The sequence below is a fragment of the Lutjanus erythropterus genome, chromosome 1 (assembly GCF_056507025.1).
Source record: "Lutjanus erythropterus isolate fLutEry1 chromosome 1, fLutEry1.hap2, whole genome shotgun sequence".
Lineage (NCBI taxonomy): Eukaryota > Metazoa > Chordata > Actinopteri > Lutjaniformes > Lutjanidae > Lutjanus > Lutjanus erythropterus.
In genome coordinates, this window is record NC_139317.1 from 32,058,076 (window position 1) to 32,084,257 (window position 26,182).

General features: G+C 40.2%; 1 protein-coding gene across 2 annotated transcripts in view; it reads left to right on the forward strand.

Annotated features, from left to right (window-relative positions):
• Positions 1-26,182, forward strand: part of sema4bb (sema domain, immunoglobulin domain (Ig), transmembrane domain (TM) and short cytoplasmic domain, (semaphorin) 4Bb) — a 74,479-nt gene that overhangs the window by 27,419 nt on the left and 20,878 nt on the right. For both annotated transcript variants that reach the window (XM_084719984.1, XM_084719977.1), the window contains exons 2-4: positions 5,259-5,703; positions 24,115-24,275; positions 25,520-25,582. In XM_084719984.1, coding sequence (XP_084576110.1) covers positions 5,583-5,703; positions 24,115-24,275; positions 25,520-25,582 — 345 coding nt within the window. In that variant the 5' untranslated portion in view covers positions 5,259-5,582. The remainder of the gene's footprint in view (positions 1-5,258; positions 5,704-24,114; positions 24,276-25,519; positions 25,583-26,182) is intronic.

A 26,182-nucleotide genomic window follows, 5' to 3' on the forward strand; every position in this document is an offset into this window, starting at 1 on the left:
ATGGAAATGAAAATCAGCATGTCATGACTCGATGTGGCCAAAAGTGCCGGTGGAAAAGCCCACCAGCTTAACACAGGGTCTACAGGCTAACACCATCCACTGGTAAAACCGCATTCATCACCTGGTTTTGTTGGTTGGTTTTGAGTTGGAGTGTCTGTGAACTCCTGTGAGGACAAAACTTTTGAAGCGCTGCTGTGTTTAGCCACTGGGGTTAAGCTACATGTGATGATCAGTATGTAGAAAACCTCCAGACTTTTAACCTTAGACTGGCTGCATGTGGAACCACAATGTCTGGCTTTCTATTTCGACATGGGATGAAAATAGAGAATTTGTCAAAGGTTTGGAGGCTTTAGAGTTGTTTAACGGCATCTGTGTTGGAGCTCTGCTGAGTAACAAAGTAATCTAGCAAGTAACTAACTACTTATGCTGTTGAGTATTTATTAAAGTAACAGTTTTCGATGCCTAGTATGTAATGGGTAAATAATTGTGTTCATTTGTTCCAAATAAATGAAGAGGAAGCTAAACAACCTAATGTTATTGAAATTAGACAAAAGCTAGTGGCTTTACAGCTTTTTCTTAGCAACAAATTAGTCAGACAGTGAAAAGCTCAGCATTGATTTTTGGAGAAATGGTTTACATTCCCCCTACCACCTTCCTGTTTGAATTTAAACCCATCATGCACTGCCCACTCAGCTGAGCAGGCTGCTATAAGTGAGAGTTATAATGGCAGACACAGCAAGGAGTCCCTGCCTTGTCAGTCACCTACTGAGGTCTTTTCTGTCCAATATAATGGCTCCATAAATCTTCCTGAATACTAATCTGCACCCAAGGGGCCATGTTGTTTTTAGGGTCGACTTGGAAAAAACATCAGCTTTAACATATATTTGACCCTACAAAAACAGTAAAACTTGTTGATATATTTTCAGTTGCAGTCTCATAAAGTCACCCTTTAACCTGGCAAACACAGAGACACCAAACTTTCAAACTTGATTTCAGCTGCGCAATGAAATGCAAATGCTTTTATAGTTCTCTTTCACTTTGGACTTAGATGTACTCATGATACTGTTAATGGATTGGACTGCAGCCTAATCTAGCCTCATGTCGAGCTCTTTGATAGCGCTCTCATCACAGGGTCCTGCCCGGGTGCTGATTATCTCCATAAGTGCCTCAGTTCGTGCCAGAGACTAAATGAGAGACAAGTCACTTTGCTGGGATGACTTATTGGGAGCTGGTTGTCGAGCACAAAGCCCAGTCGTTTATACAAAGCTAGCCAAGTGGTTAGCATTCATGCTGCTCCCCATCCAGTGAACTTGCCGTGACCTGGCCAAGTGTATCGTCCAAATGTGTCTGCCACATCCTTTCTCCCTCTCAACAGATGCAGGTATTAATAGGGAGCCTCGAGGGAGGTTCGAAAGGTTAATGAATCTGTTGCCTTAAGCAATATGGCACCAGATTCACCCTTCATAGATACAAGGAGCAGCAGACCCTCTCCTAGATGAGCAGATGGGTCTTGTGGCACTGAGCATAGCGGGTCGCCTGTACTGTAACAGCTTCAGTTGAATAGAGCTCTAATCCTATAAGTCCTATAATAGTTGCTTCTAATAAGATCACTTTCTTTGGTCGAGTACTTGCTGTCAAATATGATTTAATGCTTATTAATATTTAATACTTCTTTGTCAGATCTATGCTTCGTTGTTCTTGAGAATGGATTAGGACACTACATGATTAATTTAACCAAAATGCGTGTACTTGTGACATGGTGTTTAAGCTAAAAAAAATGTGAAAGAAAACAGGACAAGTGTGTCATTACATCAGTTTACTTGCCCTTCATGCCCTTGCTAAGCCTCAGCAGATCTGCCTCTGGGGTGTGGAACATCCATTTTGTCCTCCTCAGGTGCTGGACTCACTTATGTGAACATTTTAGGCATCACAACCGTGAGTCATCCTGTATTTTGGATTCCCCAGATGCCTTGAATTTCCTAGTCTGCTGCAGGGGCCTCTCGATATTGACATAACTCACTTATGACTGAGCTCACTAACTTTTTCTTTTTTTTTTTTTCAAAAGACTTTGGTCCTTTGAGGAGGCACCAGAGAGAAGTGTTCAAATACAAGAGATGACAAGGAATAAAATGAACTGAAGAGATTAAGATTTCATTTACTTTTTGTAAAATTTAGTTCACCAAGGAGCTTTGATTTTTGTTCATACTAGATACTTTACACCTAGTACAAGTAGGGATGGTAGAAAAATTCAATTCTTGGATGCACTACAATTAAAACCAGTTCTTGACATTATGATGTCTGTGACAATTTTGAAAGACCAGGCTGTTTGTCCTTACTTCTGAACCAGTGGGATGGTGAAATGTAACGGACGTAAACGTGTGTTTCCTGTTCAAGCTTTAAATCAGACTACCTTTTGAGTCTTGGGGAGGATGGCTGAGCATGAGTAAGCACAGATTGATATGACACAAATGACTCCCATCCCGTAGGATCTAGTAACAGTCTCTGTTGATTTTAGATAATGTTTCGTAGCATAACTCTACATACTATCATGCTGTTTTTTGATACCGTAAATTTGGCAAAGTGATTGTAGCAATTTGAACCAAATACTGTAACTAAAACCAAAATCTAACAAATATTTGTTATAGGTTTAGTTATAGCTATAATAATAGGTTATAGGTACAATAATAAACTTTTGGTGTGGATGGCCATTTCCACTTTCTACAAAGTTACCAACCACTTATAGCGTGATATCTGGCGTCTCTAGTGACAATTTTAACCTCTTGTCTAGACAATGCAAATATATTTGGTGATCACCAAAGTTATCTTGGCAGGGCATTAATAACTATTGAGCACTGAAAGATCAATGAGTGATAGAGTGCAGAGACATTTCTTTATGCATCAGTGCTCAACATCTCAAATCTTTTGTCTCACCAAAAAGTTTCCTAATTTATCAGAGTACCAGGAAACCCTCCTAAAAGCACCTCTCTCTTTTCATTAAAAATTAAAACCCCTCTGGAGTTACATAAGGATTTGCCCTGGGAACATGGAGACCTGGGGTGTGCGACACACGCAAGGCTGCCATGCTTGTTGTTGCAGTCTCAGCAGGCATGAAAAGGAGGTGGGGGATGTTACTGGATCATGAGCGGATGTTACAGCCTCCAGTGACTCAGCTAGCTTCAGTGGAGCAGCAGGAACCAAAGCAGGCTGGTAGTGAGGTGCCGAGTGACACAGACATATTGTTTCACTGGTCAAGACCCAGGAGACATACGGAGACGGGGGTTGGTCAGCGAGGCAAAGATGCAAGAGATAAGGGGGAAAAGGTTTCATTCAGTCGAACTAGTGAAATCTGTCTGGCATTTTTGTGGGTCTGTCTCACCTTTGCGATGGCAAGTTATACAAAGTCATTAACAAGACGAACTTGCCAGTCAGCTACAGTCAGTCTGTTGCCAGCCATCAACTCAACAATCCATTCAGTCAGCAGGCTGCTAATTTTCCTGGTGCCAGTCTGTAAATCTGTGAGCCAACTGGTCCACTGCTCAGCCCTGTCAGGTAGCAGGGAGCCTGTTGTGGTGTGTTCAGGTTGATCAGAAGTTTTAAAATTGTTACCTCCAACAGGACAGCAGATAACCAGGGGCCTCTAACTGACCCCCGGTTGTCATGTGCTGTTGTTGGATTTATTAGCTCCCATAAATATTTGAACGAGGTCTTCTGGGACTTGTTGCAGTGATGCAGGCTCTCAACCAGAGACACCATGTGCCCTCCAGTGTTTGCTTTTTAAACGTCACCACCTACGTGGGAGCTTGAGGGGGGCATCCAGCTCTGAGTGGTTTTCTTTCACAAGAACAAGCTTTGTTACTTGATTCTTGTGATTTACCAGTATCCCAGGAAGAGTATAGTCAGTGAACACAACAGTCTCCTCTTGGTAACATTCACATCCTCCTCAGGATAAAATTTAATACCCATCAGCCCATCAGCTGTACTTTGTTTCAAGTGCTACTTAACAAATTTTGCTAACATGCTAACATGCTAAACTAACCTTTTTAGCATTGCCATGTTAGCAAGTCTGTTTTAAATTGGCTATACCAGTATTTTGTTTTAATATTAACACTGGATCAAATGACTATGACTACAGCTGTTTGTATAGAAAAATCTCATTACTGAACAGCAGACAGACAAAGGTGGTAACTAGCTGGTGAATGATATAGATATAAATAGCTATACAGCAAATTGCCTGCCTTTGTTCAGCAAAGTCTTCATTGCACCTCAAACTCTTATTTAAACCTAAAGAACCATTGAGGTTGCCCTCATTCGGGCCATAATGATGCTAACTTACAGACAAGCTAAATATAAAAAGGCCTTAGCAAAGTGTGATGAAACAGATGGGAGAAGTATCTATTTTAGGTGTTTTTCATGAAAATCGGCACCCTACTAAATAAAAAATCTGAGCATACATAACAGGCACCTTATCTGCACACTCGCACTGTAGCCAATAAAAGTCAGAGAGCAGATGTGTTCATTGCGCCTCTTTGAGACAAATTACAGAGTTGTCTTGGGAGTCTCTGTTCTTTCATTTATTTCTCCACATAGCCACAAAATTGGAGCCAAGCCGCCATATTATCTTCTTGGGGATCTCTCATTGATTGTTGATGACAGAATAATTAAATACAGGGGTTAAAAAAGAAAAAATCCAACATGCGTTTTATCTTGCAGAGAAACTTTGTGGGCTGCTGTGCAAATTTGACATTAAGTTTGATTTTAAATGTTTGTAAAGCTACCGCATGGGGTGTGTTTTCATGTTAGCTGGCTGGTGGTCTGAAAAATCTGTTTGGTTGAGTTTTTCTTCTTGAGTTTTTTCTTCTTGAATTTTTTCTTTTTTTTCTGAAAGAGCAAGCGGTAGAAGCATAAATATTTGTTTTCGTCATCAAGGCTTTAGCTGTAGCCGTCAGTGTGCTACAGTCGAATGTTAGAGGCTGAGAGATGATGCCAGTGATTTTTGGGTGATGCCATTGTTTGCTGTCAAAGTTGATTAACACCTTGACTCTTGAATTTTCCATCTGTTGATCTGTTGTTTGCAGTAAAATCCACACCATTCCCCAGATTGAACTGCAGCCAAATATCAGTTCTATTGCTTTTGTAGTTATTGGTTATAACGTCAGAAGTTGGATATGGATCTGTTAGTCTGGGTAGTGTTTCATCTTTGTTTTAACATGTTCTTGGATCAGACATAAAGAAATTACTTCTCTCTCTTCTCTCCACAGATCCAAAATGACTTTTACCAAATGGCCACTGGTCGGGGCTTAGTGCTGATCCATCGGAGAGCACTATGAGTAGATGACAACAAGCAGCCTTTAATCCAGAAAGGATTCGTCTTCTCTGTGCTGCTAAGAGTGTGGTAACCGTGTGTAAGGACCTCTGGGAGTACAAGAATCAAGTCAAGGACACGTTCACTCCCCCTCAGCCTTGCAGGAAGATGGGAGTGAGAAAATAAAGCTCTACGGAGTCAAGAAGAGCTTAATGAGTTCTAAGGAATCTTAAAACAAACTGTGCTTTTGTGTATGTCTGTGTGAGAGGATCGGGCAACCATGTGGACATTAACTGCGACTGTCCACTGTCTTCTGGCTGCTGTGCTGCTCTTGGCTAGCTGCCTCCAATCACTGATGGCCACTGAGGATGACGTCACACCGCGGATCAGTTTCCCTTACAGTAAGTCAAAATAATTATCTGATATTGTAAACATTGCTAGAAACTTGGAATTTCTTTTTCTCAAAAACTAAGTGACCAATCAATAAGATTGACACTCTAATGTTAGCTTCAAGGATTAGCATGTCCAGTTAACTAGCATACTACCCAACAGTAACCCAAACCAGTACTACTTCAAGGGCAGTGGCATTTTATTCTACACTAATTAGCCTTAAAACTGTGGTTGATTACCACTTTTTTAAAAATTCACAGTAAATACTGTCCATCTATCAGGTTTGCAAGTTAGCAACAGTTTCCCAGACACAGGTGCAACTCTGCAGCAAGTCATCTTCGATGTTAATGGACGTTTAATATGGTTTTCACATAAGACATTGGTTATGTTTTATTCTATTTAAATGTTAATTCAAACCAAAAAAAAAGGCATATTGTTGCTAATTTTGTGTTTTCAGCGTAAGATTTGGTGAAATTGTCTTAGTGTGTGTGTCAGTAATTTTTGAACATTTTCTACACAATTTAACTATACTGTCATAATAATACTAATAACTGTGCTAATTTTGGCCACAGTAAATGTGCTAATATATTTGCACGTTACCTTAAAAAGAAACACTCAAGACTAGAAGATTAACTGCGCTGTATTTGCCGAATGTGTGGAAGCCGGTGCTTGATGCTACCACAGGCTAATGTTAGGAGCACTTTCCTGCTTTAATGGATTCAGGGCAGTATTCACTTCAGCCAACTTAGCCAAGCCTTTTATCGAGGTAGTGTTATGTTCTCCCAACAGAGTAGTACTCATCCTAAACTCATCCTGCAAATTTTAAAAAATAGCATGGTTCTCTTTTAGCAAGCAATGTAAAGCATAATTACAACCTCTGTCTTGTTTGTCCAAGTAAACAGCTGAAGAGAGTCCTTGTTTTAAATTAAGCCACACTGAAAAATAAAAAATCAGCCAAAGATAACATTATCAACATAATCATGAAGCTAATGTTAACTTAATTAGCTAGGTAGCTACAGCTGAGAAATCTTTTTCAACAGCTTTAATTTTAGCTGGTATAATTGATGGTTGCAAGCTAGAAATTAGGGCCAGCTTTTGTGTACCTGTTTTTATCAAGGATCCATTGTTTCAGAATTTACTTAGAATTTTAAAATCTTCCACTGTTACAACTGCAAATGGATGCGTGCCATGTAAAAATGTGAAGCTTGACAGGTGTAGCAACAGTAACTGAGGGGGCCAGGCCTTTACAAACTATCAGTCTATCATTTCCACACAAAATAACATCATTTAGGGCCAAGTCAGCGGTGAACAAAAACAACAAACTGATGCAACAAGTATGTAGTGAAGCAGCCTTTGCAACAGTATATTTACACAGACAAGTGCCTGCAGGCCCAGATGTGCACATGCCAACGTGAAGACGCCTGCACCACAAACACCACTTCTCATAAACACATGCAATTATAAGTTTGTCCCCTGAGGGTCTTTTTTTTTTTGAAGATTAGATGTCACTTTGCACAAAATTCACTGTCTATTGTTTTGTTTTTTTCACCCAGAGCCTTGACAGAACAGTCGGGTAAAATATGAATGGCACATGTGACTCCTCAAAGTGCAACAACTTGGGGCCTTGTCTGCAGCACATGTAGTCTGGCTTTAATCCTTTAAACACTTGACTCTTCCTCTGGTTTTGCTACTAATTGACCTTTCGGTGTTGTCCAGCTGAACGCAACAATTTATCTCACAAATATAAATTTAATGTCTCTCCTGGCAAATCCACTGATTGAATGGGAGACCTTTTTGCACCTGACTTCATCATTGCATGTAATTACTTCATGCCACACACTGCAGCTCTCCTCTCATCACAATAACTGTGGATTAAGGCTTTATAAGGCGAAAACGTGGTATTGGTATTCGCTATTTCTTCAGCTAAAAGCTTTTTGGCAATTGATTGATGCATTATGTGAGCTTATGACAAATGAGGGAAAAGAGAAATAAGCTTGCAGGGGAAACTGACTGCTTTTCAGTGAAGTGTCAGTAAACATTTAGTATTTTTTTAACATCCTGTGTTTTAGCTGTTGGAAAAGGACAGTTCTACATAGGTAACAAGTCGGTTCTTAAAATGAGCTCCCTGGTTTATGCGTTTTATCCCGTCCCTGCCTCTGTTTTGCAACACTGCTCATACAGGCAAATATGCCGATCCAGCAGCAACCAAAGTACAGGCTTATGTGGATGTCGGGGTGCGTTAGCTTCTGTAAACACAACCTGTCTGAATGTGAAGTTCCTCCCTTTGAAAACAACAATCTGATGCTAGTTTTCTCCTCTCTTCAGCCAGCTCGGTGAGGCGTAATGCTGTAATTCACATGCACCAACTCAAACTGGCATCGCTTATACCCAAGAACAACCTTTCACATACTTGAGCCATTTAACTTGTTTCTCAAAGAACTAAATGGATTAAATTGGCCCAAGGCTGGTTCCCAGCAACTGAGTGTTTTGCAAACCACTGATGTTTCTTTTTTTTCTCCTCTTTGCTTTACTCCGCTCAGCACTCATAATTTAAATTTCATGTATTTTGACAGGAGCAGTTAGTGATTGAGATTCTTTGAGCTGGAGAGCATAAGTAGTAGTGTGAGACAACATGCTTTTTCAGCTGATAATAAGGTGTAGAAAATCTTATTTAAACATCACTGACACTGATTGTAACCTATTCATTAAGGGTAGAGCTTTGCATAAACAGGGTCTTCAGCATCACTGACATGCTAAATGTTTTGTATATAAACTAGCCTCGATTCAGCCTGCACCATTGAGGCAAAACATGTAAAGCAGGTCACCCCTTTAAACCTCCATTCTGGTGTGTATAGTCTGTAAGAAAAGGGGGACCCAGGCTGTTTTCTCGAGAGAGGACCCTTGCCTCAACGTGGCCTTTTTCCTGGAAAGGCGTCCCTTCTCCTTTTGTCCTTCTTCCCTCTCCTCCTGCTCCTTCCTTCTCTCCTAATGAGCAGGCTAATCTCTCATGTGTGGTGAGTGGAGGTTTTTGTGGCTGCTGCAGTGGGAGAGCTTGTCTGTTTTTCATTATGGCTCTTGTGCAGAGAGACAGCACAAAGGATCATGGGACTCGAAGCTGTAAGCATCGGTTAAGCATGCGGCATGTATCACTGTTGGTTATCAGCAACTTCTCAGGCAGGATGTTCCTGTCTTTCTCATGAGATGCACCGAGGAGATGATTTATTTTTCCTCTTTTATTTTTCTTTTGCTTGGAACCAGAACAAGAAATTTGAGTTCTGTACATAATAAAAAGACTAAGTTAATGTGCTGGTTAGGGCATTTGGCTACCACTTCATCCTTCTTGTTTTTGTTTTTTTAAAGTCTGGCTTAAGTATTGTAACTGTATTGTATGTCATCCTTTTTCATCTTTTATTGTGATTCTGGTTCCTCTTAAAGCAACAGTTCAACATTTTTGGAAATATGATCATTTGCTTTCTTGCTGGGAGGTAGATGAGATGATCAATACCACTTTCATGTCTGTCCGTTAAATATGAAACTACAGCCAGCAGCCAGTCAGTTTAGCTTGACATAAAGAGTGGAAACGGGAACTAAGCTTGCCTGGGTCTGTCTAGAGGTAACAAAATCAATGTATAGTACATAATTAATTTGCTAACTTAACAGGAGGTGGTAGGCAGATTTATTACTTTTTGGATGTTGCCAGGCTACCTTTTTCACTCTTTAAGCTAAGCTAACAGGTTGCTATCAAGCTTGTTAACACATGAAGACAGAATTCCCCAAAATTCCAAAATTTTCCTTTAAAGGACCATTTTGTGGGATTCAGTGTCATCTAGTGGTGAGCTTGCAAAATTGCAAACACATTATCTCACCGTTCCCTTATAAGTGTGTAGGAGAACCTGATTAAAACTCACGTAAAACCTGAAAGGCCGTATAGAGCCAGTGTTTGGTTTGTTTGCCTCCATGACATCCTGCACTCTCTGTACACATGAACAGAGAGTGATTATACACTGATGAAAACATAATTATGAATATTATATTTCATTTCTGCCTTATTCTGCCAATTAACCCCTGTAAATCTTACAGGCTCAACCTTTTAATTATAAACTACATTAATTCCAGTGTAGTTTAGTTTTATTTTTTAATCTCTTTGCCTCTGATCTGATGTTTATGAGCAAGTTTTCTTTAAAATTTGGGGTTTGATACTACATTACCCTTTTTTAATAACCTGTATGCTGCGTTCCTTTTGTTCTTCCCCTATGAAAGGGACATTTGAAACAATATAAAGAATCACAGTAAGTGCTGTGTGTTTTTGCAGGTAACTGAATATTTAATTTATAGTGTAAATGCACTCTCTCCAAATTGTCATAAGTGGGCATCCAGAGACCCAGTCACTTATTATTTTGTAAATATGTGTAACAAAGGAAACATTCATATCAGGAGGGAACATTTTTTAATGCTTTCACACTAGCTGTTTGTAGAGAAGCAAATCAGAATGCCTCTTTAAGCCGAGATGCCGAGCATGTTATGTATGCTCAGTGTACACAGTGCCCTTTCCCGTTTACGTATGGTTTATATACGGCGAATATTGTGCGCTTTCTCTCATGCATGCTAATCTGGCGACCTTGGCATTGTGTGGATCACAGTGCAGAAACAGAGGAGGGGGAGCGAGAGGGGGGTCAGCCCAAATACTCATGACATGCTCCGATGCCCACCTAAAACCCAGCAAGGACACGCCCACTGATCCTGAAAAGAAAAGCGGTCTGTGGCTTCCAGCAGAGGTGGCACTCACAAGTGCCTGCATATAACGCCATAACAGCCGCAACAATGGAGCATAATTACAGCACATCAACTCCGTCTGTTTCAGATACTTTAATGGCTTCATCACTTGCACGCTCCAGGGAATGCACAGAAAAGTTCAGTCTTTGCAGATTTCGATCAGGAACGTTTGATTTGAAGAAAATGGCAAGCAGCGAGAAACAATGGTGTAGCTGTTAATTTAGATGGACACAAAGGAATGTGAGGTTGAAGAGAGTCATTAGGTGTTTTTTGGATCGCTGGAATGCAGTGTAGATTTGTCCAAAGCAAAATGTGGTTTTCCTCATCACTATAAAGAGCAGATATTTTCTCAGTTTTTCAAAAAACATATTATGATGGACTGAATTTCTGAAACTTTTCATAGTGCAATGAAGCATGTAGGATTAATTGGTTTCTGTGAAGCTGGCTGACAACACATTTTATTTTATGACAGATGAATGCTTTTTGTCACACTTCAATGTCCACATTGCTTTCAAAAAAAGCGTTTTTGTTAAAGTCAGCATAAGAAGGTGTGAGATAAACACTGCTTTTATCACAGGGGACTTTGATGCCACTCTTATAGGAGATAATATGATATTAGACCCCATTTGCACTTAATCACTTCATGTGTCTTGGGCAGCTCGGATAACTATACAATCTCAAAAGAGGGCAAATGCACACAAGAAGCATTTAAGACTTAAATCCAATTGTTCAAACCACCTCCAAATGTGTAAATGCATTAGTCTGTCGAAGACGCATACATAATCTTTAACAGTCTGTGGAAAATAACTCACTGTCTGGTTTTCTGAATACATCCATAGTTTGTCTCCTCCGTTTGTCTCCTCTGCCCTTGTGATGCACACTGTGTTTATAGTTGAATAGCTGCATATAGTAACAAGCTCAAAATAGGCTTTGCCCCTATTAGCAGTGTTGCGTACTGAAGACAGAGTTTCTATTGATTCTGCTGATGCAGAATATAGCATGGTGACAGTTTTGGCTCTTTCCAGCACTTTGTTATTGTACACTGCCTGGCCAAAAAAGTCCCTATCTGATCTAACTAAGCAAATAGGTAAGAGCCTTCCATTGGATAATATCTGCAGTGATTAATATGTTTCAGCTGGCAAGAAGTTATTTAACATATTGCAGTGAGTAGCTTCTCATTTTCTTAAACAACCATGTTAGGGAACATATCCTGTGGTCGTGGAAAAGATGTTAATCTGTTCAGTAGGGTCAAATTATCAGCCTGCGTCAAGCAAATAAAAAAAAAACGCACAACAACTGAGGAGATTGCTGAAACTACTAAAATTGGGTTAAGAACTGTTTAACGCATTATTAAAACCTGGAAGGATAGTGGTGAACCATCATCGTCAAGGAAGAACTGTGGCTGGAAAAAAAAATCTTGAATGATCGTGACTGGAGATCATGTAAACTTTTAGTGAAATCAAATTGTTAAAAATCAACAGTAGAACTCACAGCTGTGTTTAATAGTGAATGTAAGAACATTTCCACACACACACAATGTGAAGAGAACTTAAGGGATTGGGACTAAACAGCTGTGTAGCCTTAAGAAAACCATTTATCAGTGAGGATAATTGGGGAAAAAAAAGGCTTCAATTTGTTAGGGATAGATTGGACTCTGGAGCAATGGAAGAAGGTCATGTGGTCTGATGAGTCCAGATTTACACTGTTCCAGAGTGATGGGGGCATCAGGGTACAAAGAGAGGCCTGTGGGGGCAGTGTTATGATCTGGGGTTGTTTCAGTTGGTCAGGTCGAGGTACGACAACGTTATGTGGCCAAAAAAAAAAATGAGGTCAGCTCACTACCTGAATATACTGAATGAGCAGGTTTTTCCATCAATGGATTTTTTTTCCTTCCCTGATGGCACGGGCATATTCCAAGATGACAATGCCAGGATTCATCAGGCTCAAATTGTGAAAGAGAGGATTAGGGAGCATGAGACATCATTTTCACACATGGATTGGCCACCACTGAGTCCAGACCTTAACCTATCATCAATACAAGAATTTGGCAAAAAAAATTACTGCAGCTCTGGACAGAAATAAATGTTGTGACACTGCACAAGCTTATCAAAATGATGCCATGGCGAATGCGTAATGTAATCAAAGCTAAAGGCGGTCCAATGAAATATTCAAGTGTGTGACTTTTATTTTTTGGCCAGGCAGTGTGCCAGAATGCAGTAATAGATTTAGTGCTCTGAAAAGGTTGTTTTCCTTGCAAAAGTAATGTTGCATTTAGCAGAATTACAAGATGGCCAATTTCATATTTTGCTGTTTTCATGATTTCATGATTTTAACAGATTTAGCATTATGATTCAGTCATTTTCAATTATTCTGAATAAGACAGTATTTGAAATTTGATATGGATTGTGTCAGCAGCATATTCTGTTTGGATTGGAGCATTCTTTGGACATGTATCTGGCACATTTCAAATATGCATCTCAATCGCAATTTTCCCTCAGTTTGTGACACATGGCCTCTGGAATGTTTAAGGTCAACTCTGTGTGTTGTAAACAAACCAGCTAGCCAACAGTTTGCAAGGCTCGGGTCGAGATGCATGCACCAAAGGAGGGAAGGAAAACCACAACTATTTTTAAAATTATGAAAGACTTGATGTCAGTGTGTGTTTAGATATACAGAAATATCACAACGTCAATCTTTTAAGAAGGTGGTTGAACAAATGAAAGAGGCTGTATGTAAACGTGAATATTAGTGGAATATTAATTTTCATTAGCCATTTATACAGCTAGAAAAAAAATTTCTTTTTTCCAGAATAAACCTAGTCAGTGTTTTGTCCATTTGTAAAACTGAACTTTATAGTCATATGAACATATTCCAAAGTTTGTACGCATAATGACAAATTAAATTAAGTATTTTTATGCCCTAAAAAATATCGACTACCATACACCATTGTTATCTAAAAACAGCCAGCGAACTACAGAAGTAAGCATACGCTCATATGTGTGCTCAGGAAACGCTGGAGTTTTAACATTTGAGTTGAGGCAGAACTTAAATGGTTAAAAGCCGTCGTCTCAAGTAACTTTCATTAAAAGTCAGAAGTTTCCTGATTCAGTTCCAGTATGTTAATACACTCCACATGCCTCTTATTCCTACTTGTGGGTGAATGTGAAAAGAGAGAGTGAGGTGTGTGTCCCTGTGAGGCCTGGCTGACTGTATATTATACAGACCAAGCTGAAGGATTCTGTTAAAGTGTCTCATTTTATAGAATTCATATCTGTCCGATTCTTAACTTTTTATCTGACTTGATCAGTAAGGACAGCTGACAGTCTGCTGTGCATGCTGGCGTAGAACTCATGGATCCATGAGAGGAAGCACTGTTATGAAGTATTATTAATGACACCTGTTGACAGGGAGATGGAGGTGGATCTTTTTTAAATCGTGTCCGAGCAGAATAATCCTCGTGAGCCAAAATATGGAGGCGAACACAGCAGGTGTGGAGATCCTGAGCACACCAGGCTTCTCATAGCAGCATGATGTCACAAATAAATGTGACGATCAAGAGTTGCGTGTGTTAAATTAGTAAAGAGCATAAACCCATTGTGCTTGACCACTTCTCGTCCTCAGTTACTTTGTGGTGTATGAGCAGAGAGCAGGAGACTCAGTTTTGACTCCAGCCTGCTCTTTTCATCAAGGACCTCTCCAGAGACACACACACTCACACTCTCTCTCTCACACACACACACACACACACACACACATACACACAAATAGGGTATAGGGTTGTGTCTGCATGCTGTGGTAGCACTTAACGACCTCCAACACATGTCAGTCCAAAGTGAGTGCACTTAGTAAGCTGCACACGGCTCCAGTGGTGCCCTAAAAATCGACAAGTGTGCAAGCTAGAAAATGGCAGAAGAGATGTATCAAAGTGTACTTTGATGGGATTCAAGCTGTAGCAGAAACCATCTGCAAGCATGTGCAGGCCAGCTGGATTTGGAGTTCTGCAGTGCCAACACAAATGACATTTTTTTTTTTCCTCGTCTAGTCCACTTGGCTGAGCCACGGATATCATGTTGTTCATCAAGCCAGTCTTTCTTGTCTGCATTTTTTTTCTGTGTGTACAAGGACGTGAGTAACTACTACCAAAATAAAGAAGCCATTTGAAGGAGTGGAAGGTGAATCAGGAAATGGAAGATCAGAAGCTGCACAGTGTCTCATTAAAGTTATAAATCTTAAGATTTCATTCCTGATTGATTTTGACCTCCAGTGTCACTGCTGTTATTAACAAGTTTAACAGCTGTTGAGTAGCTGCTGTGTCAGAAATACAGCAGAGCAACTAGTGTATTCATTTTTGAAAAGGCTTGAAAATGAGCGTTTTCCAACCTGAATGACAAACACATGGCTCAAAATGAACTTTTTATTTCTCAGTGCCCTTTGAACTGTCTCAGACTTAACAATCAATGTCCCAAATCAAATTTTATAATACATGATCGATATAGTTTAATAACTTGTTTTCTTTTGCTTAAATCATTTCATTGACTCACTCTGGTCCGTCAAGGACATTCTCCTAGTGATTCCCTGCACTTACAACTGAATCAGTTTTATCACAATCAGTTTTAGTCATTGTTTGAGTTACAGTTTTCGAACTCTGTGATTAATAAATCCATCATTGCAAGCTGCAGTGCAAAACGCAACCAAATGTACATACACACACTTTGAAGACATCTCATGGTAAACACATCATTTTATTGTAAACACCGTGACAGGGTGTAAGCACGTCTTTCACAGCGTAGAGTTATGCTGGTGCCACCACACATTTTTAAAATTTCGATGCCTAAGAACTATATGAAGCATCAACATAATAACTTCATTTGTATTTGTTTGTTTATTTGTGTTTTTGTTGTCCTTTGGACAATGGGACATCCATAATTTGGAGGATGGACAAATGCATTGCATTTTATGTGACTATTTCACAATTAAAGCCATTCTGTATAGGAAGTGTTTAGTTTGAATTTGTAACTTAATACAACTTTTATATGAGAGCATTGCATCACTATTTTCTGTGAATCCCTCATGAGTGTGAATGAATCATATGCGGGAATGGCGGACCCTGCCATTAACAATGAAAGCTGTAATTTAGAGAGAATAAACGGCAAGAATAACAGATTGTAAATACATTGAACAGCTGCTGCTCTTAAATGAAAAACCACATTAACACAGTTTGTATATAACCATGTTGCTTTTTTCCTGAGCTTTAGTTTTTGGTGTTAATTCCATTTGTGCACAAAACAATGGCTGAATCTTTATCAGCTCTGATTCCAGTGACACAGATACACTTGAGACTGTAGGAGGAAGATTGAACGAGGCTGAGCAGACACGCCGCACATGACAAGAACAGGCTTGTCTGTTTTGAATTGTGCATATGAGGAAATTATACCAGCTATCTGTCTCCCTCTGTGTTTGAATCTGTGTGTGAATAACTCTCCCAGATACCACATAGAGTGTGTCTCTGTCTCTGTGTCTCACTGAGCTAATATCCAGGATTTTGTAAGCTTTCAGCCGTGATAGACCATTGCGCTCCATCGCTCCGCTGCTTTGAGTGTTAGTTGGGTGCGTGCCAATCCAGAGTGCATCAGGATGACACCTAAGAGCCAATAATTACAGAGCAGAGCATCATGTCTGTGTCAGCCCCTTGTTCTCTGCTTTTAGAGGCATGCAGTGTTTCATGCACTGACCTCATCCCTGACACACGTGTGTTGAGCGGAATTTTTTTTCTAAGAGTGTGAAAGGAGCTTTTTTTTTCAGTATTTCAGGGTTTTTACAGTACACACGACATTTCCAACAAATATTCACTAATTTCATGTTTTTTCTGCTGTTGCCCTGATTCTGAGGCTGCACATGTAACTGTGTGGCACCATTAACACTTCTTTGCTGCATAATCCTCACACACAGCAAACACTGGACTTACACACTGTCAGGCTCTGGTTATTATCTGCAAGGTGCAGCCGTCTCTGTCACACACACACAAATGCCAACATAATACACAGCATATACACACAGTATTGCTGCACAACCACACCGTCATTCCCAGTGATTACAAACAACACATCTGTGAGCCTTGCTGCCTGCCTGGTCTTACAGATACTGTAGGTGTCACACTCTTTCTGAGACTGATTCAGTTCTGTCAGCTTTTATTTACAGTCCAAGAAAGTGTGATTTTCTCTGCCCCAGTTTCACTCTGTCTTTGTCTGTGTCAGGTTTTTTAGAGTTTTTACTCCCTGTGCATTCATTTGTAAATTTGCCCTTTTAAAAATAACAGAATCCACTCATGAAACCCGACACTGAGTAAACCATTCATGTTGAAATGGAAAGAAAATATTTGCAGTCTGTTTTAGGCCCAGGCAATAAAATAGTATTTATGTATCAACAATAAACATTTGAGCAGCAGCAACTGGAAATTTATTTAATTAAATGTTCAGTAGTTTCACTTAATGCACAAACAGCACATAAGGAATATGATCTGGCTTAAAAATAGTCTATTATATTCCTTGATGGTGGAGCATAAATGAGAGCAGCCACATGTCACATCCCTGTCTTGAGCGATCTCGCTCCTCCTTTGGGTGAAAACAAGCACTGTGAGCACAGCCAGTTAGTATGTGTGTCTATGGCAAACACTTCATCACAGGTTACTTAATGATGTTACTGAGTAACTAACGTGTGCCAATTGTTCCTGCAGATGAAAGTGAAAAAAGTGTCTCAATGATGGTATAACTTAAGTTTTTACTGTGGACAAGTTATTGTCCAACTACAAAACACCTGCATTTAGAATGGAGTCTCATCTAACAGTCTGCCTGCTCAAAAAATGGTGCAAAGGATATTTTAACATTAATAATTCACATGAATTGAGCTGACCTACCTTCTAATACTGAACCTTGTAAACCGCATAAAGTAATGTAGGAGGTGGAGTGAATCAAGCACAAACTGCTATCAAAATCAAGACGGTGGCTCCACTTCACCACAGATGTAATTAGTTTACAGTAAAGACTGAGTACCAAAACAGCAAAATAAAGTCTCTTAACAATATGACAGATGTCAGAAATACATTACCTGGAGACTCAATAAAGTTGTTGTACATGTCAGGTTTGTCCATTTTGATGGAGACAGACTGATCGTACCCATATTTCTTTCTTTTATTTATTTATTTTATATAATGATGCTGATTGTTGATTGGCAAGACATATCATAATTGTTCACCTGTATGGTCAAGGGATTTAGGCTCCTAAAAGCTAAGAAGCTATGTGATTTTCTTGTTTTATGTATTTAAACTGGCAAAGATGTCGGAAGTTGTATTGACTGCCAGTCAGACTACAGTGGATGTTTTCACCCAAAAAGGGACAGGGGCTCGATGCAGGACCGTCAGTACCTGGATGGGCTGCTCTTATCCATGCTATTAGTAACGAGCAAACAGTAGCACCATCAACTTATGACACAGTTCAATACAATTCATGTAGAGTGAGGAAATGAGCGCAGATGGGAGGAAAGTGTAAGTTAAAAACACAGGTCTGCTCATCACTATGGCAATTTTTGTGTGCTTTTTTTTCTTCAATTAAGTTTTTTACCTGTGTGCCTTGAAAAATTAAGTGGTTATACAAGGTGGTGAAATTCAGAATTAAGTAGTTAAATTCAACCTTATTCTTCTGTTTTTTTTATGAAACATGGGTCATCAAATGATCAGTAATCACTGATATCGACTGAAGTCCTAGTCTGTTTAAAGTTTGTCCCAGTTCCTCCAGTCTGCCTCCTCATCAGAGGTTTGTGTCCTCTGACTGTGCAGACAAACATTGTTTCTTTGCCGACTTGGCTGGCAGATACAGCAGCAGCACAGAGCAGGACTGCTCTTTGTCGCCAGCAGTCACTGACCAATAAATAACCATCACTTTGCCCAAATATCAGGAGGAGCAGCGCCGCGATGACCTTGAAGTGACTTCTGTCGGCTTCTGTCAGGCAGCTCCAGCAGCATTGTCAAATCATGTCAAACAGAGAGCCTTGAAGCTGTGCGCTGTTGTGTGGCTTCGGCTGGCAGAGGGCAGAGATGGATAGTTTTTTTTTTTTTTGATAAATTTGTGTCTTGAATGTAAGATAAGCAGAGCTTGGTGTGAGATTAATATCAGCTGTGCTGCATTCTCCTCTCCTTTGGGTTTTCTCTGCCCGGCTGCAAGTGAGCTCCTTTGTCCCCGTTGCCCCCTTGCCTTGTGACTTGGCTCATGCTGCTTTAGTAAATCTGGGGCATGTTTACAGTCAGGGCTTTTAGGAGTGTCTTGGCAGGCGAGTGCCTACCAAGCAGCCAATCAATCGCCACACCCTTGGAGTACTATTAAACCTTAGAAAAATAGGTTGATCCTGCTCCATTTTCTCTGAAATATGATGCCTGCCAAAGTGCCGGCGTGTATTTTATTACTCAGCGACACTGTCTGCAAGCTGGCATCCTCTGATGATATCTTAGTTACCTCAATGGTGAGTAAGCACACACTGAAAACACTCAGCTGTGAATGAAGGGATTCAGAGGCTTGTAAATCTTTATTGATGTCATTGTGCTATTTGGATGTCTGGTCTCTCAACATTGAGAGTCATCCAAAGTGTATTTTAATCTTAAAGTCAAAAAAGAGGAAGATTTGCCAGTTAAAAAAATATTTGCAACCCTGGATGCTGTAAAACAAAGAAAAAAAAATACAATAATTTGCAAATGCTTTTCAACCTACAGTATAGTATAGACATATTTCATGTTTAAACTAATTAACTTTATTGTTTTTTGAAAACACAGTTCAGTTATGAATGCAAGTTATTACTCTACCCTGCAAAGGGAAAGACATATATCAACAACATCCAGAAACACCACTGACTTCTTGTCTGAGATAGACTGATGTAAAGTGGAAAAGAGTGCTGCATGCACATTTCAAATTGCTTTTGGAAATGATGAACATTGTGTCCTCTGGGCCAAATTTATGTTTTATATAGAAGGGGAAATTATTATGAAGTATAATATAATATAATATAATATCCTACCTTGATCTTCACTTGGTCTCAACCCCTCAAAGTCTTAGTGTTGACTTTGTCTGGGTACACATTGGTCTTGGTCATGACTTAGTCTTGGTTTAGATGGTCCTGACTACAGCAGTGGTAGATTATTTATGAAGCTACGGTTGGCAGCTAGATAGCTTAGCTTAGCATGAGGGCTGGAAACGGGGTGAAAAGGCTAGCCTGGCTTTGTATTAGGTTTGTAAAAGCTGCATATCAACATCTCTAAAGCTCACAAATTCCGATGTTAAATCTTGTTTAAGTGTAAAAATAACAATTTATGTTTTTACATGGGCCTTGTTTCTTGCTTTCTTCTGTCTGTTACACAAAAGCATTGTCTCCCAGCAAACAAGCACCAGTTTGAGCTAATGCATGTTGCACATACTGCAGTATTCCAACTGAAACAAGCAGGAAAAGAAGCAGGAAATAATATATATTGTCCATATGGAACAGTCAGTGATTTTAAACTTTGAAGGCAGAGTTGCAAGACTTTCCCCTCATGTATCTCTGTTTTAATTCAAAAAGTTTGTAGCTGATTGTTGCCTGTGCACAGAATTAGTCTAAATCTCTCACTATAAAGCAAACATTTCTTTGATCACAGAGCAGCTGCTGTCTGAAATCCTCAGTGATATGACTTGCACTTGCTATCTTTACCTCTGCTGATTAAAATAAGAACATCACAATGAATGAATACAATGAACAAGCTGCCAAAATTAAATTTCACCTAATTGCTGGGAGGTTATTATGTGCCAGCAGAGAAAAGACATTCAGTTCTTCATGCAGACTCTGTTCTTCCAGCTGTAAAACTGTCTGCAATCCTCATCTTTTGAACTATGCCACTGCACTCTAGTTTGGGTTAGTTTCTTTTGCAGCTTGTGGGCTTTCATAATGACCGTGGAGAATTGAGGCAAGTACACACAGTTTGAGTTCCAGGTTGAACTGGTGCTACTAACTAATTCAGCATGTTAGCACTGGCAATAAAGCAGCCATATTGATGGTAGGTGTGATGTGATGAGCATTAGCAGAGGTTGAGGGCTCTGCTTGGTGACAGCCAGCTGATTAAACAGGTGGGTGATGAATGGACCTGGAGTCTGGCTGTGAAATGGCCTGCAGATGCCCAGCATTCTGCTGCAAGCATGTCAAAACACACAACCGACCAGCTCCATTGGAAAAAAAAAAATCCCCCAAAACAAAAAAAAAAGAGAGCAAAAGCCTTGAGTTTCTGTTAGAAATCACCTCATCTTGACACAGTCTTGACGTTCGTTACGGCTTGACCTTCTGCTCTTATCAAAAATCCATCTCAGAGTGCATTGAAAATAACATTTTCCTCCCCCTGCCTGCATGTTTCTTCATAGGTCAACGTCTCTATCCAATCTTCCTGCCCACTCAGTACCCCGACCTCAAGCCCCCCCCCCCCCCACACATACACCCCTCCTGCTAAGTATCCCCGGCCGGCTCTCTGAGTAAAAGTTTCATGAGTGTGCTCTCCTCCGGTCGTTACTCTATTGTCTGTCTGAGAGGATGTCACTGTGATTTATGTCAGAGAGTTTTAATATGCTGAGGGAAGGCTGTTTTTGGTTCCAGTGAATGGCCAAAACTCAGGGGAGCCGTGACAGTCAAGCTATGATATGTCCCCCTGTTGAGAGGAGAGACGGCACTCCTTTGTCTGCCAACGGTGGGGTCCGCTGGGACTGAGTATTGCTCTCTTTATGAGCATTTAGAAGACTTTTAAAAGACTTAATTCCCCTTGAAATAAAACCAGTTTTCCTTCCACACATGGGTCATTCAGGACAGGAAAATACAAGTTTTCCTGAAGATGACAATATGAAATCTTTATTTTATTTGCTATCCCCTCCCTGGATTTTAATGTCAGTCCTTTCTCTTCATTGATTCCAGATGTCACAACGTTTTAAACAGAATGAGGCCTGTTGATCTCGAAAGGGACTCAGATTTGATTTTGGACAAGATGTGGCTTGTGCAGCTGGCTCTCACTCCCACAAGGGGGAAGATGATCATCTGCCAAAGGGCCTCGAGTGTTAGATGAACCATTTGTTTGTGAGCATATTGAAAAGTTTAAGTCGTGGGTTGTAAACATTTATTGCTGTTTACTGGCTCCATTTGCATTATGGTCCAGTGCACCACCTGGAGTGTTGGAGATAAACGTACTGCTGGTGTCTTTTTCTTTACTGTCAGAAGTGTTCACATTTGAATTCAGTTTTGCTGGTTGTACATGAGGGAAAAGGCTGTAAATGGTTTAACTGCAGCAAATATTAGTGTTGACGACTCCAGATACGAGCCAGTAATCTTATTTGGATAAGCAAATGGAGTCCGTGACCTCCAGCGCTTTGGCTTGGGGAGCACATCGACTGTGTTTTAATATGTTTGGAATGGGAGGCAGTGGATAAACATTTACAAAGATGGTCAAAAAACAGCAAGGGGGTAAGACGTATGTAAGCAAAGGATGCACAAACATTTGTTTGTACATATCCGATTTCTGTGTTTAACTCTAGAAGATTGTTAGTCTTGTTGATATCAAGTGATAACATCCAACCATCCAGATACACACGGACCCAAGGGATCACAATGCTCAAAGATCTTGGAAACCACTTTTCATGACTTCCTGGTTCCTTTGTTGCCATTTATAGTGGGTCGTTTTAGCGTTTTATCACACAGTAAGTCAAACTGAAAAGTGACCAATTGTCAGACTCATTGCCTCTTACAAAATCTGGCTGCAAAAATCAATCCACACCTCTTGAAGCTCCACTTTCACAACAGAAAGCAGTAAAAAGCTGCTGCTGCTGATGCCACTGTAGAGGATCTCAGTCTGTTTGTGATGCCAAGGGAAATGCTATAAAAAGAGGATGTGTACATTAAATCTGTGCCTCTTCATGAGAACTATTCGAGGCTGCAGGGAAGGGAGTAATGTGGGGGGAAAAAGTAACTCATTTGACTTACAGCCCACTGCTAAAGAGATCCATTTGAAGAGGGTTGGCGAGCAGCAGAATGAAGGAGATTTAGATTGGTGTCGAGTAGAAGAGGCTTTTACCCTGCTGCCAGCACAGAGCAGAGCAAAGAGAAAGCTGGCCAGCACAGGAAAGTGTGGACGTGGCTCACTGGCGTACATGTGACATGTTCTCATGGAGCTACAGTAGCCGCTGGCCACAGATAAACAGTGAGGCCAGTCGCCTCCAGGAGCACTGAAATGATGCTCAATGAGTGTTTCCCCCATTGTGTCATAAATTGATTTGATTGAAGCTCAACACTGTGTGTAGTTGGATGAAATGTGATGTCTGTCCACTTGTTCTTGTTTCCTCTGAGATTTGTGGCTCTCTGTAAAGTCTTGACAGAGATTGCCAGGTTTCCTTGGAGTGTTCTCAGATCGTACATTTGTGTTTGGCCAACAGAGAGGCCTACCATCAGATAGAGAGAGTTACGGTGTGTTGATGCGTCATAGTCAGTAATGGTTTGTGGGGTTTAAGAGGTGGGTTTAATAATTGCATAACGAGTTAACCCTCTCTAACCTTTAAAACTCCTGAAACTTGATTGCTGCCAGATTCAAACAAAGTGAATTTAGGGAATGAAGTACTGCAGCAACCTGCTGGGAATGAATAGTATTGTGGCTTAAACAACAAAAACTGGCTTTTTAAGTCAGGAGTCATTGATTTTAACGTCCAGCTGGAGTCTGCTGAAAGGAATTGGCTCCGAAGTTAGCAACAACCTTGACCCAGGCTCACTGGAGATGAACTGACCTTTAAGATGGACCAGACCAGCTGTTCTCATTTTAGTCACAAGCTGCGCCTCCTTCACTCAGGACATGACTACAACCCTTCCCCTCATGTATCTCTATAATCCCAGTTACCTCTTATACCCCAGTTAAAAGACCGATAACACAAAGTTACTATGAGATATGTCATGTTGCATGTGAGTGCTGAATTTGAAGGATGATTGCCATCCAGAATGCAACAGGAACACTGTAAACTGTATGTTTCTGTAGATGTTTATAATGATGTCTACTTTATAATTCACTTCTGCTTCACCTTCAAAATATAGTGCTATTTTTTTCTTTGTTTTCTACCTGTTAGAGCTTAAAAGTTAGTTCGTGCCAATAAGCTGACTCAGTTTGTTTTAGCACACAGTTAGTTTGTGGTTGGATATGAAAAAACTAATCACATACATAGATGATGATGTATTGTCTATCAGAAAAATAATAATTTTTGTCAGGCGTTCTGTGTCTAATAACAGGAATAAAGCATTTTTATCACTGGTTATGGGCTGAAACCCTTTTTGAAGCCCTTAAATGGTCCTCAACATCCATTTTAAATCCCAGCACTGTGATATGGAAATCATTAATTGTTTTTCTCCCTGCAGAAGGCAAAAGCTTTGTCTTCTTCACAGCATGAAAGAATTGTGAGCGTTGTAAATTGGGATCTATTTATGTGCTTGTGATCACATTCATGCGTGTTCTTGTACTTCCAGCATCAGGATTATGTTCTGTACCAGTCTGTTCCTCTCTGTTCTGTCATGCTATGTGATGATGATCTCCAACGTATGTGTGTGTTTTTCCTGCTGTTTCCCAGATGCAAAGGAGAGGTCGGCCAAGAGATTTTCTGTGGACGGCGTCTTCAATTACACATCTTTGCTGCTCAGCCAGGAGGATGACATGCTGTATGTTGGAGCCAGGGAGGCGCTGTTCGCCCTCAGCCTGTCGGACATCAGCAAGACCAAGCTGCAGAAGAACGTGAGTAGGCCCAGTGCCAAGTGGATTACTGGAGGCAAAATGGCAATGAAGAAGTGGGCTGGCAAACAATTTGCTCTCACTATAATCATGGTTATAATATAAAGCCTTTCAAGACTAATTTAGATAATAGTTTCATCTGAGTTAATTATGCGGTTTGTAACTACAAGTAATCAGAGTTAGAGGGTAAGTTTGGTATTTTTCAACCTGGACCTCATTTTCCTGTTTTTATGTCAACGATTTTTGAAATTGTCCAGTATTAAGGGAAGGCACTGCAGCTAACAGGTACGACATGGAGCTGTAATTCTTATGGGAAACTCTGTACATCGCAATAAGTCCAGTACACGTGCTTGTTTTTACCACTGACAAGCTGAGATTGTTATTATAAGTGTGTGCAACGTGTGTAACATGGAAAAGGTGAACCATTTTTTAAACACTGCAACACATTTTGTTTAACCTGAAACATTTGTGTTGTTGTTCTTGCTAAACTAACCAGACTCCCTTTCTAAAACTGTAACTTTAATTTAGTCATCTTCATTCAAACTTGATAGAAACAAAATAAAATTTCCTGGCTCGTCTTCCCACCACTATTCTGGCTTTACAGGCCACTTTTCTCTGCTGCTTCTCCGATGTCGGAACTTCCATTTGCTCCCCTCGTGATACTTTCACATCTAACAATATGAGTTAAGGATTTATTTCAACCAAACCAAAGCTGGTGATTGTCACAGCGGTGGAAAGACGAGCAAAAGTGCTTTTGACGATTTTCAGTGTTTCTGTAAAGTTTGAGTGAAGACAACCATGATGACGTTAAAATAACAGTTTTGCAAAGGGAGTTCGGTTAGTTTTAGCGAGATCATGAATACATAATGCTGTTTCTGATTAAATAAAACATATCTACATCTGAATCTGTAGTAAATCTTTCCATAATGTTGTTGAACATTAGAACAGTCCAGCTTGTCAATGGCAAAAAAGCACAGTTACTGGTGTGTGGTTGCCCTGAGGGATTATGTTGCAGCTCAGTTTTGCCTTTGCTGGCTGCAACCCAAAGTTACCCTTTAAATATGTACGAAATGCAAAATCTAGCAGCTTACTTTACTTCATATGTTACTTGTTGCATCTAAGACATCCTTTTTGTTTATTTCCATACAGCACACCAGTTCTCTTATGTATGTTTTGGTATTAAAGGAAAATTAGAGCGCTTCCCTGAATTCTGGATGACTTATTCAGGATTTCTTTTTCATCTTCAGCTGACGTGGGGTACTCCTGCTGGAAAAAGAGAAGAATGCAGCTTCAAAGGGAAGAACCTGGAGGTGAGTCACGCCCTTTACCGCTCCAGCGAAATAATGAAAACACCTCAGGGAAATAGTCCCATAATGACAGTATCGACAGCCTGGATTTTCTTGCAGTCCTCTCTGAATCGTTCCACTTGTGTCACGAGAAGATAAAATGAGCATCAAGTTCTGTGTTGACAAACCTTTCCACCAGTTACAAATAGATTCATCAAGTGTGCAGGCTCGCCGGGGAATTGCTCTTTTTTTGTGCGCTGCTTCTTTCTCTTTCTCTCTGTGTCTGTCTGTTACCTTGTTGTCATGCCAGCTGTTGTATCCCTGGGCGACAAACCTTGGTAATCTTTGTACTGCAGTGTACAACTCTGGTCTGTGTATTACAGAGAGCCCACCAGGCAACTGCTGCTGTGTGATGCTGGGAGGTTTATCCCAGCAGCGTTTGAGAAAAGGGGAACATTTTTAAGTTTCTAGAAATTTCTGCCGTATAGTTTTGTGTCTTGTGATTAGGAGCTCCACTATTCCAGGCACAGACTTTGAGGAGCTCTCAAAAAAAAACACACACACACACATTCAGTTGTAAGGATTTCTTGTGGATTCATAGACCTCACACTTGCCTCTCCATTT